The sequence below is a fragment of the Lithobates pipiens genome, unplaced genomic scaffold, assembly GCF_037356315.1.
Source record: "Lithobates pipiens isolate NorthernLeopardFrog02 unplaced genomic scaffold, aLitPip1_a1.2 Scaffold_28, whole genome shotgun sequence".
Taxonomy (NCBI): Eukaryota; Metazoa; Chordata; class Amphibia; order Anura; family Ranidae; genus Lithobates; species Lithobates pipiens.
The window spans coordinates 228,621,397-228,634,078 of NW_027507789.1; the positions used below are offsets into that span (position 1 = coordinate 228,621,397).

At 49.7% G+C, this 12,682-nt stretch overlaps 1 protein-coding gene across 2 annotated transcripts in view; it reads left to right on the forward strand.

The window, feature by feature from the left end:
- Positions 1-12,682, forward strand: part of CEP112 (centrosomal protein 112) — a 441,731-nt gene that overhangs the window by 92,903 nt on the left and 336,146 nt on the right. For both annotated transcript variants that reach the window (XM_077460662.1, XM_077460663.1), the window contains exons 9-10: positions 4,076-4,162; positions 12,322-12,421. In XM_077460662.1, the coding sequence (XP_077316788.1) occupies positions 4,076-4,162; positions 12,322-12,421 (187 nt within the window). The remainder of the gene's footprint in view (positions 1-4,075; positions 4,163-12,321; positions 12,422-12,682) is intronic.

Here is a 12,682-nt window from a genome sequence, read left to right on the forward strand (position 1 = left end):
TTTATGTGTTGAGCATTGGAAGAGACGGAGGCCGCATTTCCCAGCAGCTCTTCCTCGGTGAAATCCTCATCTCCTGGCCCCTTGGTGGGCTGCCTGAGCAATGAAGGAGTCTGGAGACTGTCTGAATTGAACTGTCTGAATTTCGATCCGGTTCCTGCTGAACTGTCTGAATTTCAATCTAGTGCCTGCTGAACTGTCTGAATTTCGATCCAGTCCCTGCTTTACTGTCTTAAATTCGATCCGGTCCCTGCTGAACTGTCTGAATTTCGATCCGGTCCCTGCTTTACTGTCTGAATTTCGATCCAGTCCCTGCTGAACTGTCTTAAATTTGATCCGGTCCCTGCTGAACTGTCTTAAATTTGATCCGGTCCCTGCTGAACTGTCTTAAATTTGAACCGGTCCCTGCTGAACTGTCTTAAATTTGATCCGGTCCCTGCTGAACTGTCTTAAATTCGATCCGGTCCCTGCTGAACTGTCTTAAATTTGATCCGGTCCCTGCTGAACTGTCTGAATTTCGATCCGGTCCGGTCTATTTATGTGTTGAGGATTGGAAGAGATGGAGGCCGCGTTTCCCCGCAGCTCTTCCTCGGTGAAATCCTCATCTCCTGGCCCCTCGGTTGGCTGCCTGAGCGATGAAGGAGTCTGGGAACGGAGCCTTTGAAGTGGTTCTCCAGATCTGACTCCGGCATTCTGGAAATGTTTAAACCTTCATGAATTTCACAGGGAAGCTCCGCTCGCCGCGTGTAGTCTCTGACCGGAGGATCCTGGGATGACGGCCGTGTCCTCAGCTCGACGCACTGACCTCATTCTGCAGGAGGAGTGCATGACGGGGGCGCTGTTGTCACCATGTGTGATCCTACTGCTGGAAGTCACAATACTCCAGTACAGAGGACTCTCTGCCCCACGGGATCTCTGTCCACAGATATATAGTAGGTGTCACTAATTCCATTTTCTCTCTCGTCCACTGAGGGACACAGGAATTCAGGGACTGTCACCTTATACTGCCACCTACAGGCCTCGAGCACCAGCAACGTTTCAAGACTCCTCCGTGGTTTCCCCTCCCATACCCAGCAAGACTCCATTTCCTGCCAGTGTCCGAGGACTAAGAAAGGCCTCATGCCGCGTACACACCACCGCTTTCTCCATCACAATAAACTCTGACGGGTTTTCCGACAGAGTTCCGCTGAAACGGACTTGCCTACACGCGATCACACCAAAGTCCGATCGTTTAGAACGCGGTGACGTACAACAGGTACAACGGGACTAGAAAAAGGAAGTTCAATAGCCAGTAGCCAATAGCTGCCCTTGTGTCGTTTTTTTGGTCTGTCAGAACAGCATACACACGAACGGTTTTCCCGATTGGAATTGGTTCAGTCGGAAAGATTTCAAACATGTTCTATTTCTGGATCCGTCTGAATTATCGAAAGAAAAGTCAGCTGAAGCCCCACACAGGATTGGAATATCCAATGAAATGATTCCGTCTGACCTTTTCTGCCGGAAAGGCCGACCGCGTGTATGCGGCATTGACAGTCTCACGTGTCCCCCGTCTCTGGAGTTTCCACATGACCACCCCGTCTCTGGAGTCTCGCATGACCACCCCGTCTCTGGAGTCTCGCATGACCACCCCGTCTCTGGAGTCTCACATGACCACCCCGTCTCTGGAGTCTCGCATGACCACCCCGTCTCTGGAGTCTCGCATGACCACCCCGTCTCTGGAGTCTCGCATGACCACCCCGTCTCTGGAGTCTCGCATGACCACCCCGTCTCTGGAGTCTCACATGACCACCCCGTCTCTGGAGTCTCGCATGACCACCCCGTCTCTGGAGTCTCACATGACCACCCCATCTCTGGAGTCTCACATGACCACCCCGTCTCTGGAGTCTCACATGACCACCCCGTCTTTGGAGTCTCACATGACCACCCCGTCTTTGGAGTCTCACATGACCACCCCGTCTCTGGAGTCTCACATGACCACCCCGTCTCTGGAGTCTCACATGACCACCCCGTCTCTGGAGTCTCACATGACCACCCCGTCTCTGGAGTCTCGCATGACCACCCCGTCTCTGGAGTCTCACATGACCACCCTGTCTCTGGAGTCTCGCATGACCACCCCGTCTCTGGAGTCTCGAATGACCACCCCGTCTCTGGAGTCTCACATGACCACCCCATCTCTGGAGTCTCACATGACCACCCCGTCTCTGGAGTCTCGCATGACCACCCCGTCTCTGGAGTCTCGCATGACCACCCCGTCTCTGGAGTCTCACGCAACCCCATCTCTGGAGTCTCACATGACCACCCCATCTCTGGAGTCTCACATGACCACCCCGTCTCTGGAGTCTCGCATGACCACCCCGTCTCTGGAGTCTCGCATGACCACCCCGTCTCTGGAGTCTCACATGACCACCCCGTCTCTGGAGTCTCACGCAACCCCGTCTCTGGAGTCTTACATGATCCTGTCTCTTGAGTCTCACATAACCACCCGTCTCTGGAGTCTCGCATGACCACCCCGTCTCTGGAGTCTCACGTGACCACCCCGTCTCTGGAGTCTCACGTGACCACCCCGTCTCTGGAGTCTCACATGACCACCCCGTCTCTGGTCTCACATGACCACCCCGTCTCTGGAGTCTCACGTGACCACCCCGTCTCTGGAGTCTCACGTGACCACCCCGTCTCTGGAGTCTCACGTGACCACCCCGTCTCTGGAGTCTCACGTGACCACCCCGTCTCTGGAGTCTCACGTGACCACCCCGTCTCTGGAGTCTCACGTGACCACCCCATCTCTGGAGTCTCACGCAACCCCGTCTCTGGAGTCTTACATGATCCTGTCTCTTGAGTCTCACATAACCACCCGTCTCTGGAGTCTCGCATGACCACCCCGTCTCTGGAGTCTCGCATGACCACCCCGTCTCTGGTCTCACATGACCACCCCGTCTCTGGAGTCTCACGTGACCACCCCGTCTCTGGAGTCTCACGTGACCACCCCGTCTCTGGAGTCTCACGTGACCACCCCGTCTCTGGAGTTTCACGTGACCACCCCGTCTCTGGAGTCTCACGTGACCACCCCGTCTCTGGAGTCTCACGTGACCACCCCGTCGCTGGAGTCTCACGTGACCACCCCGTCTCTGGAGTCTCACGTGACCACCCCGTCTCTGGAGTCTCACGTGACCACCCCGTCTCTGGAGTCTCACGTGACCACCCCGTCTCTGGAGTCTCACGTGACCACCCCGTCTCTGGAGTCTCACGTGACCACCCCGTCTCTGGAGTCTCACGTGACCACCCCGTCTCTGGAGTCTCACGTGACCACCCCGTCTCTGGAGTCTCACGTGACCACCCCGTCTCTGGAGTCTCACGTGACCACCCCGTCTCTGGAGTCTCACGTGACCACCCCGTCTCTGGAGTCTCACGTGACCACCCCGTCTCTGGAGTCTCACGTGACCACCCCGTCTCTGGAGTCTCACGTGACCACCCCGTCTCTGGAGATTCACATGAGTGAGGCTGAAGCTCTGGGAGCTACATCAGTTTTACTGTGTAAAGGGTTTACATTGAGGAACTGAGACTTTTTAGACATCTAATATAACCTATTTACTTTTATGCTCTACCCAGACCACACCTTCCCTCTGCTATCCCCTCCCCTCCCCCAAGCTCCCCACATTTTCTCCCCCTTGTTTTCCAGTCTTGGGCAGTGCACCCTGATTGCCCTCCCCACATTGGTTTGGGTTTGTTATGCCCCGGGGCCTGTATGGTTTCTGGAGCTTAGTACATTCACTCATCTATCTCAATGTATGGCTCCTCTGTGTTGTCTTTCGCTGTTGCCATGATGCCGGAAATTTCTCAATGTAATTCAATTTACCAGAATTCCATCGCCATCGTGTTGTCCCGCCCCCTTCTTATCACATTGTGGATCACGTCTCTCTGTCTTGGTCCTGTGTATTCCTTTTTGTAAACTTCATGTATATAAAACTTTTGTTAAAGAAAAGTTATAACTGATGACAAGTCCACTTCAAGCAGGTGAGCCTGTGTGTGACAGGTAGGTGGACGATCGATGTGCTGATCATAACGATGTGTTCTTTTCTAGATGGACTTGAAGATCAAAGCCATGGAAGCAAAGTTTCATGAAGAGAAGTTAAAAATGCAACAAAAACATGACACAGACGTACAGAAGGTGAGTGAATGGTAAATTGTTCCTTATACCTCAACCTTTCTCAACCGGGGCTCCTCCAATGGTTGCTAAGGGGTCCCTCGAGGTAGGTAACCACTGACCACCAATGTAAGGGACATTCTTCCCACTGACCACCAATGTAAGGGACATTCTTCTCACTGATCACCAATGTAAGGAACATTCTTCTCACTGATCACCAATGTAAGGAACATTCTTCTCCTGATCACCAATGTAAGGAACATTCTTCTCACTGATCACCAATGTAAGAAACATTCTTCTCACTGATCACCAATGTAAGGAACATTCTTCCCACTGATCACCAATGTAAGGAACATTCTTCTCACTGATCACCAATGTAAGGAACATTCTTCCCACTGATCACCAATGTAAGGAACATTCTTCTCACTGATCACCAATGTAAGGAACATTCTTCTCACTGATCACCAATGTAAGGAACATTCTTCTCACTGATCACCAATGTAAGGAACATTCTTCTCACTGATCACCAATGTAAGGAACATTCTTCCCACTGATCACCAATGTAAGGAACATTCTTCCCACTGATCACCAATGTAAGGAACATTCTTCTCACTGATCACCAATGTAAGGAACATTCTTCTCACTGATCACCAATGTAAGGAACATTCTTCTCACTGATCACCAATGTAAGGAACATTCTTCTCACTGATCACCAATGTAAGGAACATTCTTCCCACTGATCACCAATGTAAGGAACATTCTTCCCACTGATCACCAATGTAAGGAACATTCTTCCCACTGATCACCAATGTAAGGAACATTCTTCCCACTGATCACCAATGTAAGGAACATTCTTCTCACTGATCACCAATGTAAGGAACATTCTTCTCACTGATCACCAATGTAAGGAACATTCTTCTCACTGATCACCAATGTAAGGAACATTCTTCTCACTGATCACCAATGTAAGGAACATTCTTCTCACTGATCACCAATGTAAGGAACATTCTTCTCACTGATCACCAATGTAAGGAACATTCTTCTCACTGATCACCAATGTAAGGAACATTCTTCTCACTGATCACCAATGTAAGGAACATTCTTCTCACTGATCACCAATGTAAGGAACATTCTTCCCACTGATCACCAATGTAAGGAACATTCTTCCCACTGATCACCAATGTAAGGAACATTCTTCTCACTGATCACCAATGTAAGGAACATTCTTCTCACTGATCACCAATGTAAGGAATAGTGATGGACGAACTTCCGACGGGACCAACGCGGGACCAACGCGGCCGATATTTCGCGAACCGGAACGTTTGCGGCGGGCCCCATTGACTTCAATGGGAGGCGAACTTCGCAAACCTACAGGTCAAATTTGCAGCCACAAAATAATTAATAGCTGTGCAAACATAGTCCCACCACATGGCCAATGACATAACACATGTATGAGGTGAATTTGGGATCGATAACTACAAGCATTCTTTTTTTATATGGGAAAATGTTGTGACAATTCAGGACTGTGGAGCGCATGAAGGCAATGGAGGAGAGGGAAGGTCAGGGACCAGGGTAGGCAAAGAAGAGGGTGCAGGAGATGATCACCAGCAGCGTGACATACAGCAATGACACATGCACCGTGATAGAGGCATCTGACAGCAGCACCGTGATAGTGAGCACTGACATCAGCAGCGTAACATAAAGCACTCACACCAGCACCGTGATATACAGCACTGACAGCAGCACCGTGATAGAGAGCACTGACATCAGCAGCGTAACATAAAGCACTCACACCAGCACCGTAATATACAGCACTCACATCAGCAGCGTAACATAAAGCACTCACACCAGCACCGTGATATACAGCACTGACACCAGCACCGTGATATACAGCACTGACAGCAGCACCGTGATATACAGCACTGACACCTGCACCGTAAGCAGCCCCAGGAGGAAGTCAGCATAGCACAGGGATGGTGGAAGCCCCTCATAATGAGCATAGCACAGGGATGGTGGGAGCCCCTCATAATGAGCATAGCACAGGGATGGTGGGAGCCCCTCATAATAAGCAGCCCCAGGAGGATGTCAGCATAGCACAGGGATGGTGGGAGCCCCTCATAATTAGCAGCCTCAGGAGGAAGTCAGCACAGCACAGGGATGGTGGGAGCCCCTCATAATGAGCATAGCACAGGGATGGTGGGAGCACCTCAAAATATGCACAGCAGAGGTACAGCCCCAGGAGGAAGTCAGCACAGCACAGGGATGGTGGGAGCCCCTCATAATATGCACAGCAGAGGTATAGCCCCAGGAGGAAGTCAGCACAGCACAGGGATGGTGGGAGCCCCTCATAATAAGCAGCCCCAGTAGAAATATGACACCGCTCAACCTCTTCAAAGAGGAGGGTACGGGCATATAGTACGGTGTGCTTTTTTTGGACAAGGAAGTGAGCCAAATGAAGAAAGAAGGTCTGTGTGCTCGATTAAAAAAATTGTTTATAGACATATACATGGTCTACTGGTCACATGTGTTGAATTCCTCCGAGATCCATGCCTCATTCATTTTTAGAAATGTGAGGTAGTTAACACTGTCGTGAGCTAGGCGAGTACACTTATCGGTCACGATCCCCCCTGCTGCGCTGAACGTCCATTCGGACAGGACACTGGACGAGGGGCAAGCCAACAGTTCGATTGCAAATTGGGCAAGCTCTGGCCAGAGGTCAAGCCTGCCCACCCAGTAGTCCAGGGGTTCATCACTCCTCAGAGCATCCACATCGGCCGTTAACCCGATGTAGTCGGACACCTGACGGTCTAGGCGTTCCCTGATGCTGGATCCGGATGACACCTGTCGATGGGTCAGCTGAGAGAATGACCTCATATCCGAAGTCACCAACACATCTTCAAACCGGCCTCTTCCTGCAGGCGCTGTTGGATTGGTACCCGCAACTCTGACAGTAGGCGAAGGCCATGAATTCCGAAGATGCAGTCAAACCACTTGTTGGTAATATTTTTTCCAGATTGGATGACCAGGATCACCACATGGATCAGTTTGCCACGGCGTTACAAACGCTCCTGAATCGCACGGCTCACTTGGAATCTCCCACTGTGGCCGCTCTGGTACAACCTGTGTTGCAGGCCGCCCCTGCTGTTGGCCCAGTCTCTGTGCAGGCACCGGCCTCAAGTATAACCTCTATAAGAGGTATGTCTGGTTTCTCTCCGCTTCCCCAGCGATTTTGGGGCGATCCAGTTCAAAGCAAAGTAGGTTTTGTGATATCTTTGCTTTCTAAGAGAGCCTTGGCCTTGGAAAACTCTCCATGGGAGATGCAAAAACCTGTTGTCTTGAGTTACCCTGACTTTGTGGCCTCCTTTAAAGGGTATTTGACATTCCCACATGTTCCATTTCTGCTGCCAAAAGCCTCATGTCCATCAAACAGAGTACGAGAACTGTAGCCGATTACGCCATTGACTTCCGTACGCTGGCAGCAGAGGTTGCATGGAACAATGTGGCCCTTGTAGCTCTCTGTTAACATGAAAGATGAGATAGCAGCCTGAGATATACCCACTGAGCTGGAGAGGTTGCCTCTTGGTACAGAGTTGGTCAGTGAAGATGAACCCATGCACTTGGGCTTCACACGTCTCTCTGCAGATGAGAGAGCCCTTAGGAGGAGGGAGAGATTGCGCCTTTATTGTGGCCAGGCAGGTCACTATTTGAAGTCTTGCCCTACCCATCAAGGAAACACCCGAACATTGAGGTCCTGTCATGGACAGACCTTAGGTGGCGTTGTTTCGTCAGAAGGATAAACCCCCTGGTTCCGGTTACCCTTTCTTGGGCTGAGTCATCCGTCGAGATACAGGCTCTAATTGACTCTGCGGCTGCAGGCCTGTTCATTGATGCTGCCTTTGTATTGAGGCACTCGATTCCGCTGCATCTACTTGACACTCCACTTGCTATTTAGGCTCTTGATAGGAGACCTCTAAAGCCCACCCATGAGACTGTTCCGTTGTCCATGGCCGTAGGGGCTCTTCACCATGAGATAATCCAATTCCAAGTTATTTGCTCACTTAAGTTTCCACTGGTTATTGGTTATCCTTGGTTGCAGAGGCACAACCTCTCTTTTGATTGGCTCTGTGCTGAGCTTCTCTCCTGGTCGCCACAATGCAGTAAGACAGGTTTCCAGAAGGTAGCCAAGGTCCTGTGCACCTCGTCACTCTCCTCCCTGCCAGAGGAGTATCGCGATTTTAGTGATGTCTTTGACAACGGTCAAGCCGGTAGTTTGCCTCCACACCGGTCGTATGATTGCGCAATTGACCTTCAACCTGGTGCCATACCCGTGGCCGGGTATACCCTTTGTCAGTCTTGGAGGATAGGGCCATGGAGGAGTATGTTGCAGACACACTTTCTCGAGGTTTCATCCGCAAATCCTTGTCTCCTGCTGGTGCTGGTTTCTTCTTTGTGAAGAAAAAGAGTGGTGAACTGAGACCTTGTATTGATTATAAAGTTCTCAATCGTTTCACGATTAAGAATGCCTATCCGATTCCGTTGATTACCGAGTTATTTGACCACATCAAGGGAGCAACAGGTTTCACGTAGCTTGATTTGAGAGGGGCATACAATCTCGTGAAGATTAAGGAGGGCGTTGAGTGGAAAACTGAGTTTAATACCAGAACAGGCCATTATGAGTGCCATTTGGCCTTTGTAACGCTCTGGGAGTTTTCCAGGAATTTATTAACGATGTCCTCCAAGATTTGTTGCAGTTATGTGTGGTGGTTTATCTCAATGATATCCTCATATTTTCCAAGTCCCTGCAGAGCCACCACACAGATGTCTATCCTGTACTTCAAAAACTAAGACAACAATTTCTATTGTAAATTGGAGACGCATGCAGCTGCAGCATTTTCTTGGCTTTGCCAACTATTATTGTAAGCTTATTCGTAACTTCTCGTCTCTGGTTAAGCCCCTGACTGAAATGATCAGAAAGGATGGTAACCTACAGAGTTGGTCTCCAGAGTCCATTAAGACCTTTGAGAGTCTCAAGGCTGCCTTTGTTTCTGCTCCTGTGTTGGCCCTTCCTGATCCTACGTTACCTTTTATCCTTAAAGTTGATGCTTCTGAGACTGGAGTTGGCTCCCTTCTGTCTCAACGTCCTACCTCTGAGAGCGCTATACATCCGTGTGGCTACTTTTCCAAGAAAATTTTCACCTGCTGAGTGCAATTATGAGATTGGGGACAGAGAGCTGTTAGCAATAATTTTAGCCCTGAAAGGATGGAGACCTCTCCTCGAAGGTACTACTGTGCCGGTTCTCATTCTTACTGACCATAAGAATCTCACATTCTTGCCTGAGGCTAAACGCCTCTCTCCCAGAAGGGCGTGATGGGCTCTTTTCTTGTTAAGTTTCAATTAGATTGTCTCATTCTTACCAGGTACTAAGAATGTAAGGGCCTGACGCTTTGTCATGACAATTTTCCTCCACTTCCACAATTGAGTCGGTTCGGGTTCTTGTGATTCCTCCTGATCGTATTCTGGCTACGGTTCACACCAGTCTACTCCTTTGGGTGATATAATTCTTGCCACTCAGATCAATCCTCCTCCTTAGAAACCTTGTGACCGCTGCTTTGTCCCAGAGAGTCTCCGTACTGCTGTGCTCCAGACTTATCATTCTCCCAAGGCTGCTGGCCACACTGGGAAGAATCAACTCTTTTGGGCCATTTCCCAACAATTCTGGTGGCCTAGTCTACTGGCTGATGTTACTGCCTTCGTAGCTGCCTGTCCCGTGTGTGCTTAGAGTAAGACTCCACGACACCTTCCAGTGGGCCTCCTACAACCCATACCCAATGGAGAGAGGCCCTGGACCCACCTGTCTATGGATTTTCATTGTGGAGTTACCCAACTCCCTGCGAAACAGTTATCCTTATGGTGGTTGACCAGCTCTCGAAAATGTCTCATTGTATTCCACTTAAGAATTTGCCCACTTCTAAGGAACTGGCTTCCATTTTTGCTCAGGAGATCTTTCACTTACATGGGCTACCCACGGTGATCGTCTCGGACAGCATTTTATGCATAGTTGGGAATTCAACTTGCTTTCTCCTCTGCGTATCACCTGCGGTCTAATGACGAGCAAATTCAGTCTTTGAAGCAGTTCCTACGTTAATATATTTCTGACAGTCATAACAACTGGTCAGACCTCTTACCATGGGTAGAGTTTGCTCATAATAGTGCCTTGAATTCTGCTTCCCGATTGTCCCTGTTTAAGGCAAACTATGGTTTCCAACCTTCGATGTTGCCTGACTGATTTGTTCCACAGAGTATTCCTGCGTTGGAGAAGCATCTCCGTGGTCTTCGTTCCACTTGGGCACAAGTCCAGGAGGCTTTGCAACATGCTAATGATAGGTACAGACTCCATGCTGACCGCAGATGCCTGCCTGCACCTTCCTACCAGGCTAGGGACAGGGTCTGGTTGTCATCTCGCAACCTCCGACTTCGTGTTTCCTCTCTGAACTTTGCACTTCGGTTTATTGGACCTTTCCGCATTCTCCGCAGGATTAACCCAGTGGCTTGCACGTTAGACCTTCCTTCTAATATACGTATTTCAAATGTATTTCATGTCTCCTTATTAAATCCTTTGGTCTGCAACCGTTTTACCACCTCGATGCCACGTCCTCATCCTGTACAGGTTGAGAACCATGAGTAGTATGAAGTACAGTCCATTGTTGACTTCCGTAGGTTCCGTGGGCTCATTGGTGCATTGGAAAGGGTATGGTCCGGAGGAACGCTCTTGGGACTTATCCCCGGACGTACATGGCCCTGCCCTCCTCCATCATATCCATAGACGTTTTCCCGTCAAGCCTGGTGGTCCTCCAAGGGGGAGGGGTCATTGAGGAGGGGTTACTGTCAGGGCTGGGCTCAGCCCTTTCTTCTCTGAGCTGGCCGCTCAGCTGTTGGCTAATTGCCAGCTCCTATCTCTCTACAGTGACTCGCCTGTTGATGATATCCTGTTCGTCAGTCCTGCTTACTTAACCTGTCCAGCCCAGATGATCTCTGCCTTCGCCTTGGTCAACATCACAGAGACTATCTCCTGCACTCCTGTTAAAGACTTGCTTGGCTGACATTCGTTCTGGCTACAGATCCTGCTTGCTGTTCCACTACGCTTATTCCTGGCTTCCTGACTTTCTGGCTTGTCTGACTATCCGTTCTGGTTACCGAACTTTGGCTATGTTTTGACTACATTTGTTCTATTTACTTTTATTATTAAACAAGTGTGATTTAACCGTACTTCTGTCTTGGTCTGATTCATGGCTTCTGACAAAAGGAAAGATAATTTTTAATAACATTCAATTACACTATGACTTGTGTAGCAATTGTGTATACTAGATTATTTTAGCCACCCTATTTGTGCCTATGGAAGCGTTCAAATCGGTGTGATTCCGACTTTTGAAAAGGTTCCTGTACTATTTTTGGTGATTTAATGTGCAACTTGCTTAGACATCTGTGTAGGAAGTCGCACAGATGTCGGGAAGCCGTGCATGAAATCACCCTGACCGGCGGCTTTGAAATCACAATGAAGTAGCGTGATTTCAAAACTGCATGCGGTGTGAACCACGCCTAAAGGAGATGCTGACAGAAGGAGAGATTGAAGAGGTGAACTCCTCCCTGCAGAAGAAGAGATTTTATGGTTACCTCTCTGGTGGCCAGTGTCTCCTACATCACCTCCTTTCCAGCACTGCAGCCTCAATCAGACACTTTAGCATTCTGCGTGCCATGGTGCCTGGGTGCCCTACTACATTCACTATGCTACTGCTGAGTCCTCTTGTGATGTAGGGTTGGAGGAAGGGACTACAGTGCATGGAGAAGGACACAGGTATCCCACACTTCCAGAAGATGGAGGCTGCTTTTCTGCAGTGGAGGGAAGGTGGGAGACATGGGCAACTGGAAAAGTGAGTATACAATCTCCTCTCTTAAGGGAGCTTCCCATTCATGTTTAAGAGATCTGCCAGGTCCTCTTTAAACTGCAGGGACCTGCTCTAAGTCTCTTCAGTCAGTTAGAATTCATAGAAAAGGTGCACGGCGGACACTCCAAAACCACAGAGTGCCAATGATGAGTTGTGTGTTTGTCCTATGGCAGGTTTCAGAAAATGATGGGAGGTTGCCAGTGTCAGTACAGTGGGATGATGGGAATTTTTCTTTGCAGATTCTGGACAGGAAGAATAATGAGACAGAAGAACTGAAATCTCTTTACAGAAACAAACAGAGTGAGAGTGAGGAGACCATCCGGAAGCTGGAGAAGAAAGGTACCACTTGTGTGTTATTGCTGTCCACTATAGTCTCTAAGGGTATGTCTCCCTCCTCCTATGCTGCCCGCCATGCTCTGGGGTGTGCACACCTCCTCCTATGCTGCCCGCCATGCTCTAGGGTGTGCACACCTCCTCCTATGCTGCCCGCCATGCTCTGGGGTATGTACATTTCCTCCTATGCTGCCCGCCATGCTCTAGGGTGTGCACACCTCCTCCTATGCTGCCCGCCATGCTCTAGGGTGTGCACACCTCCTCCTA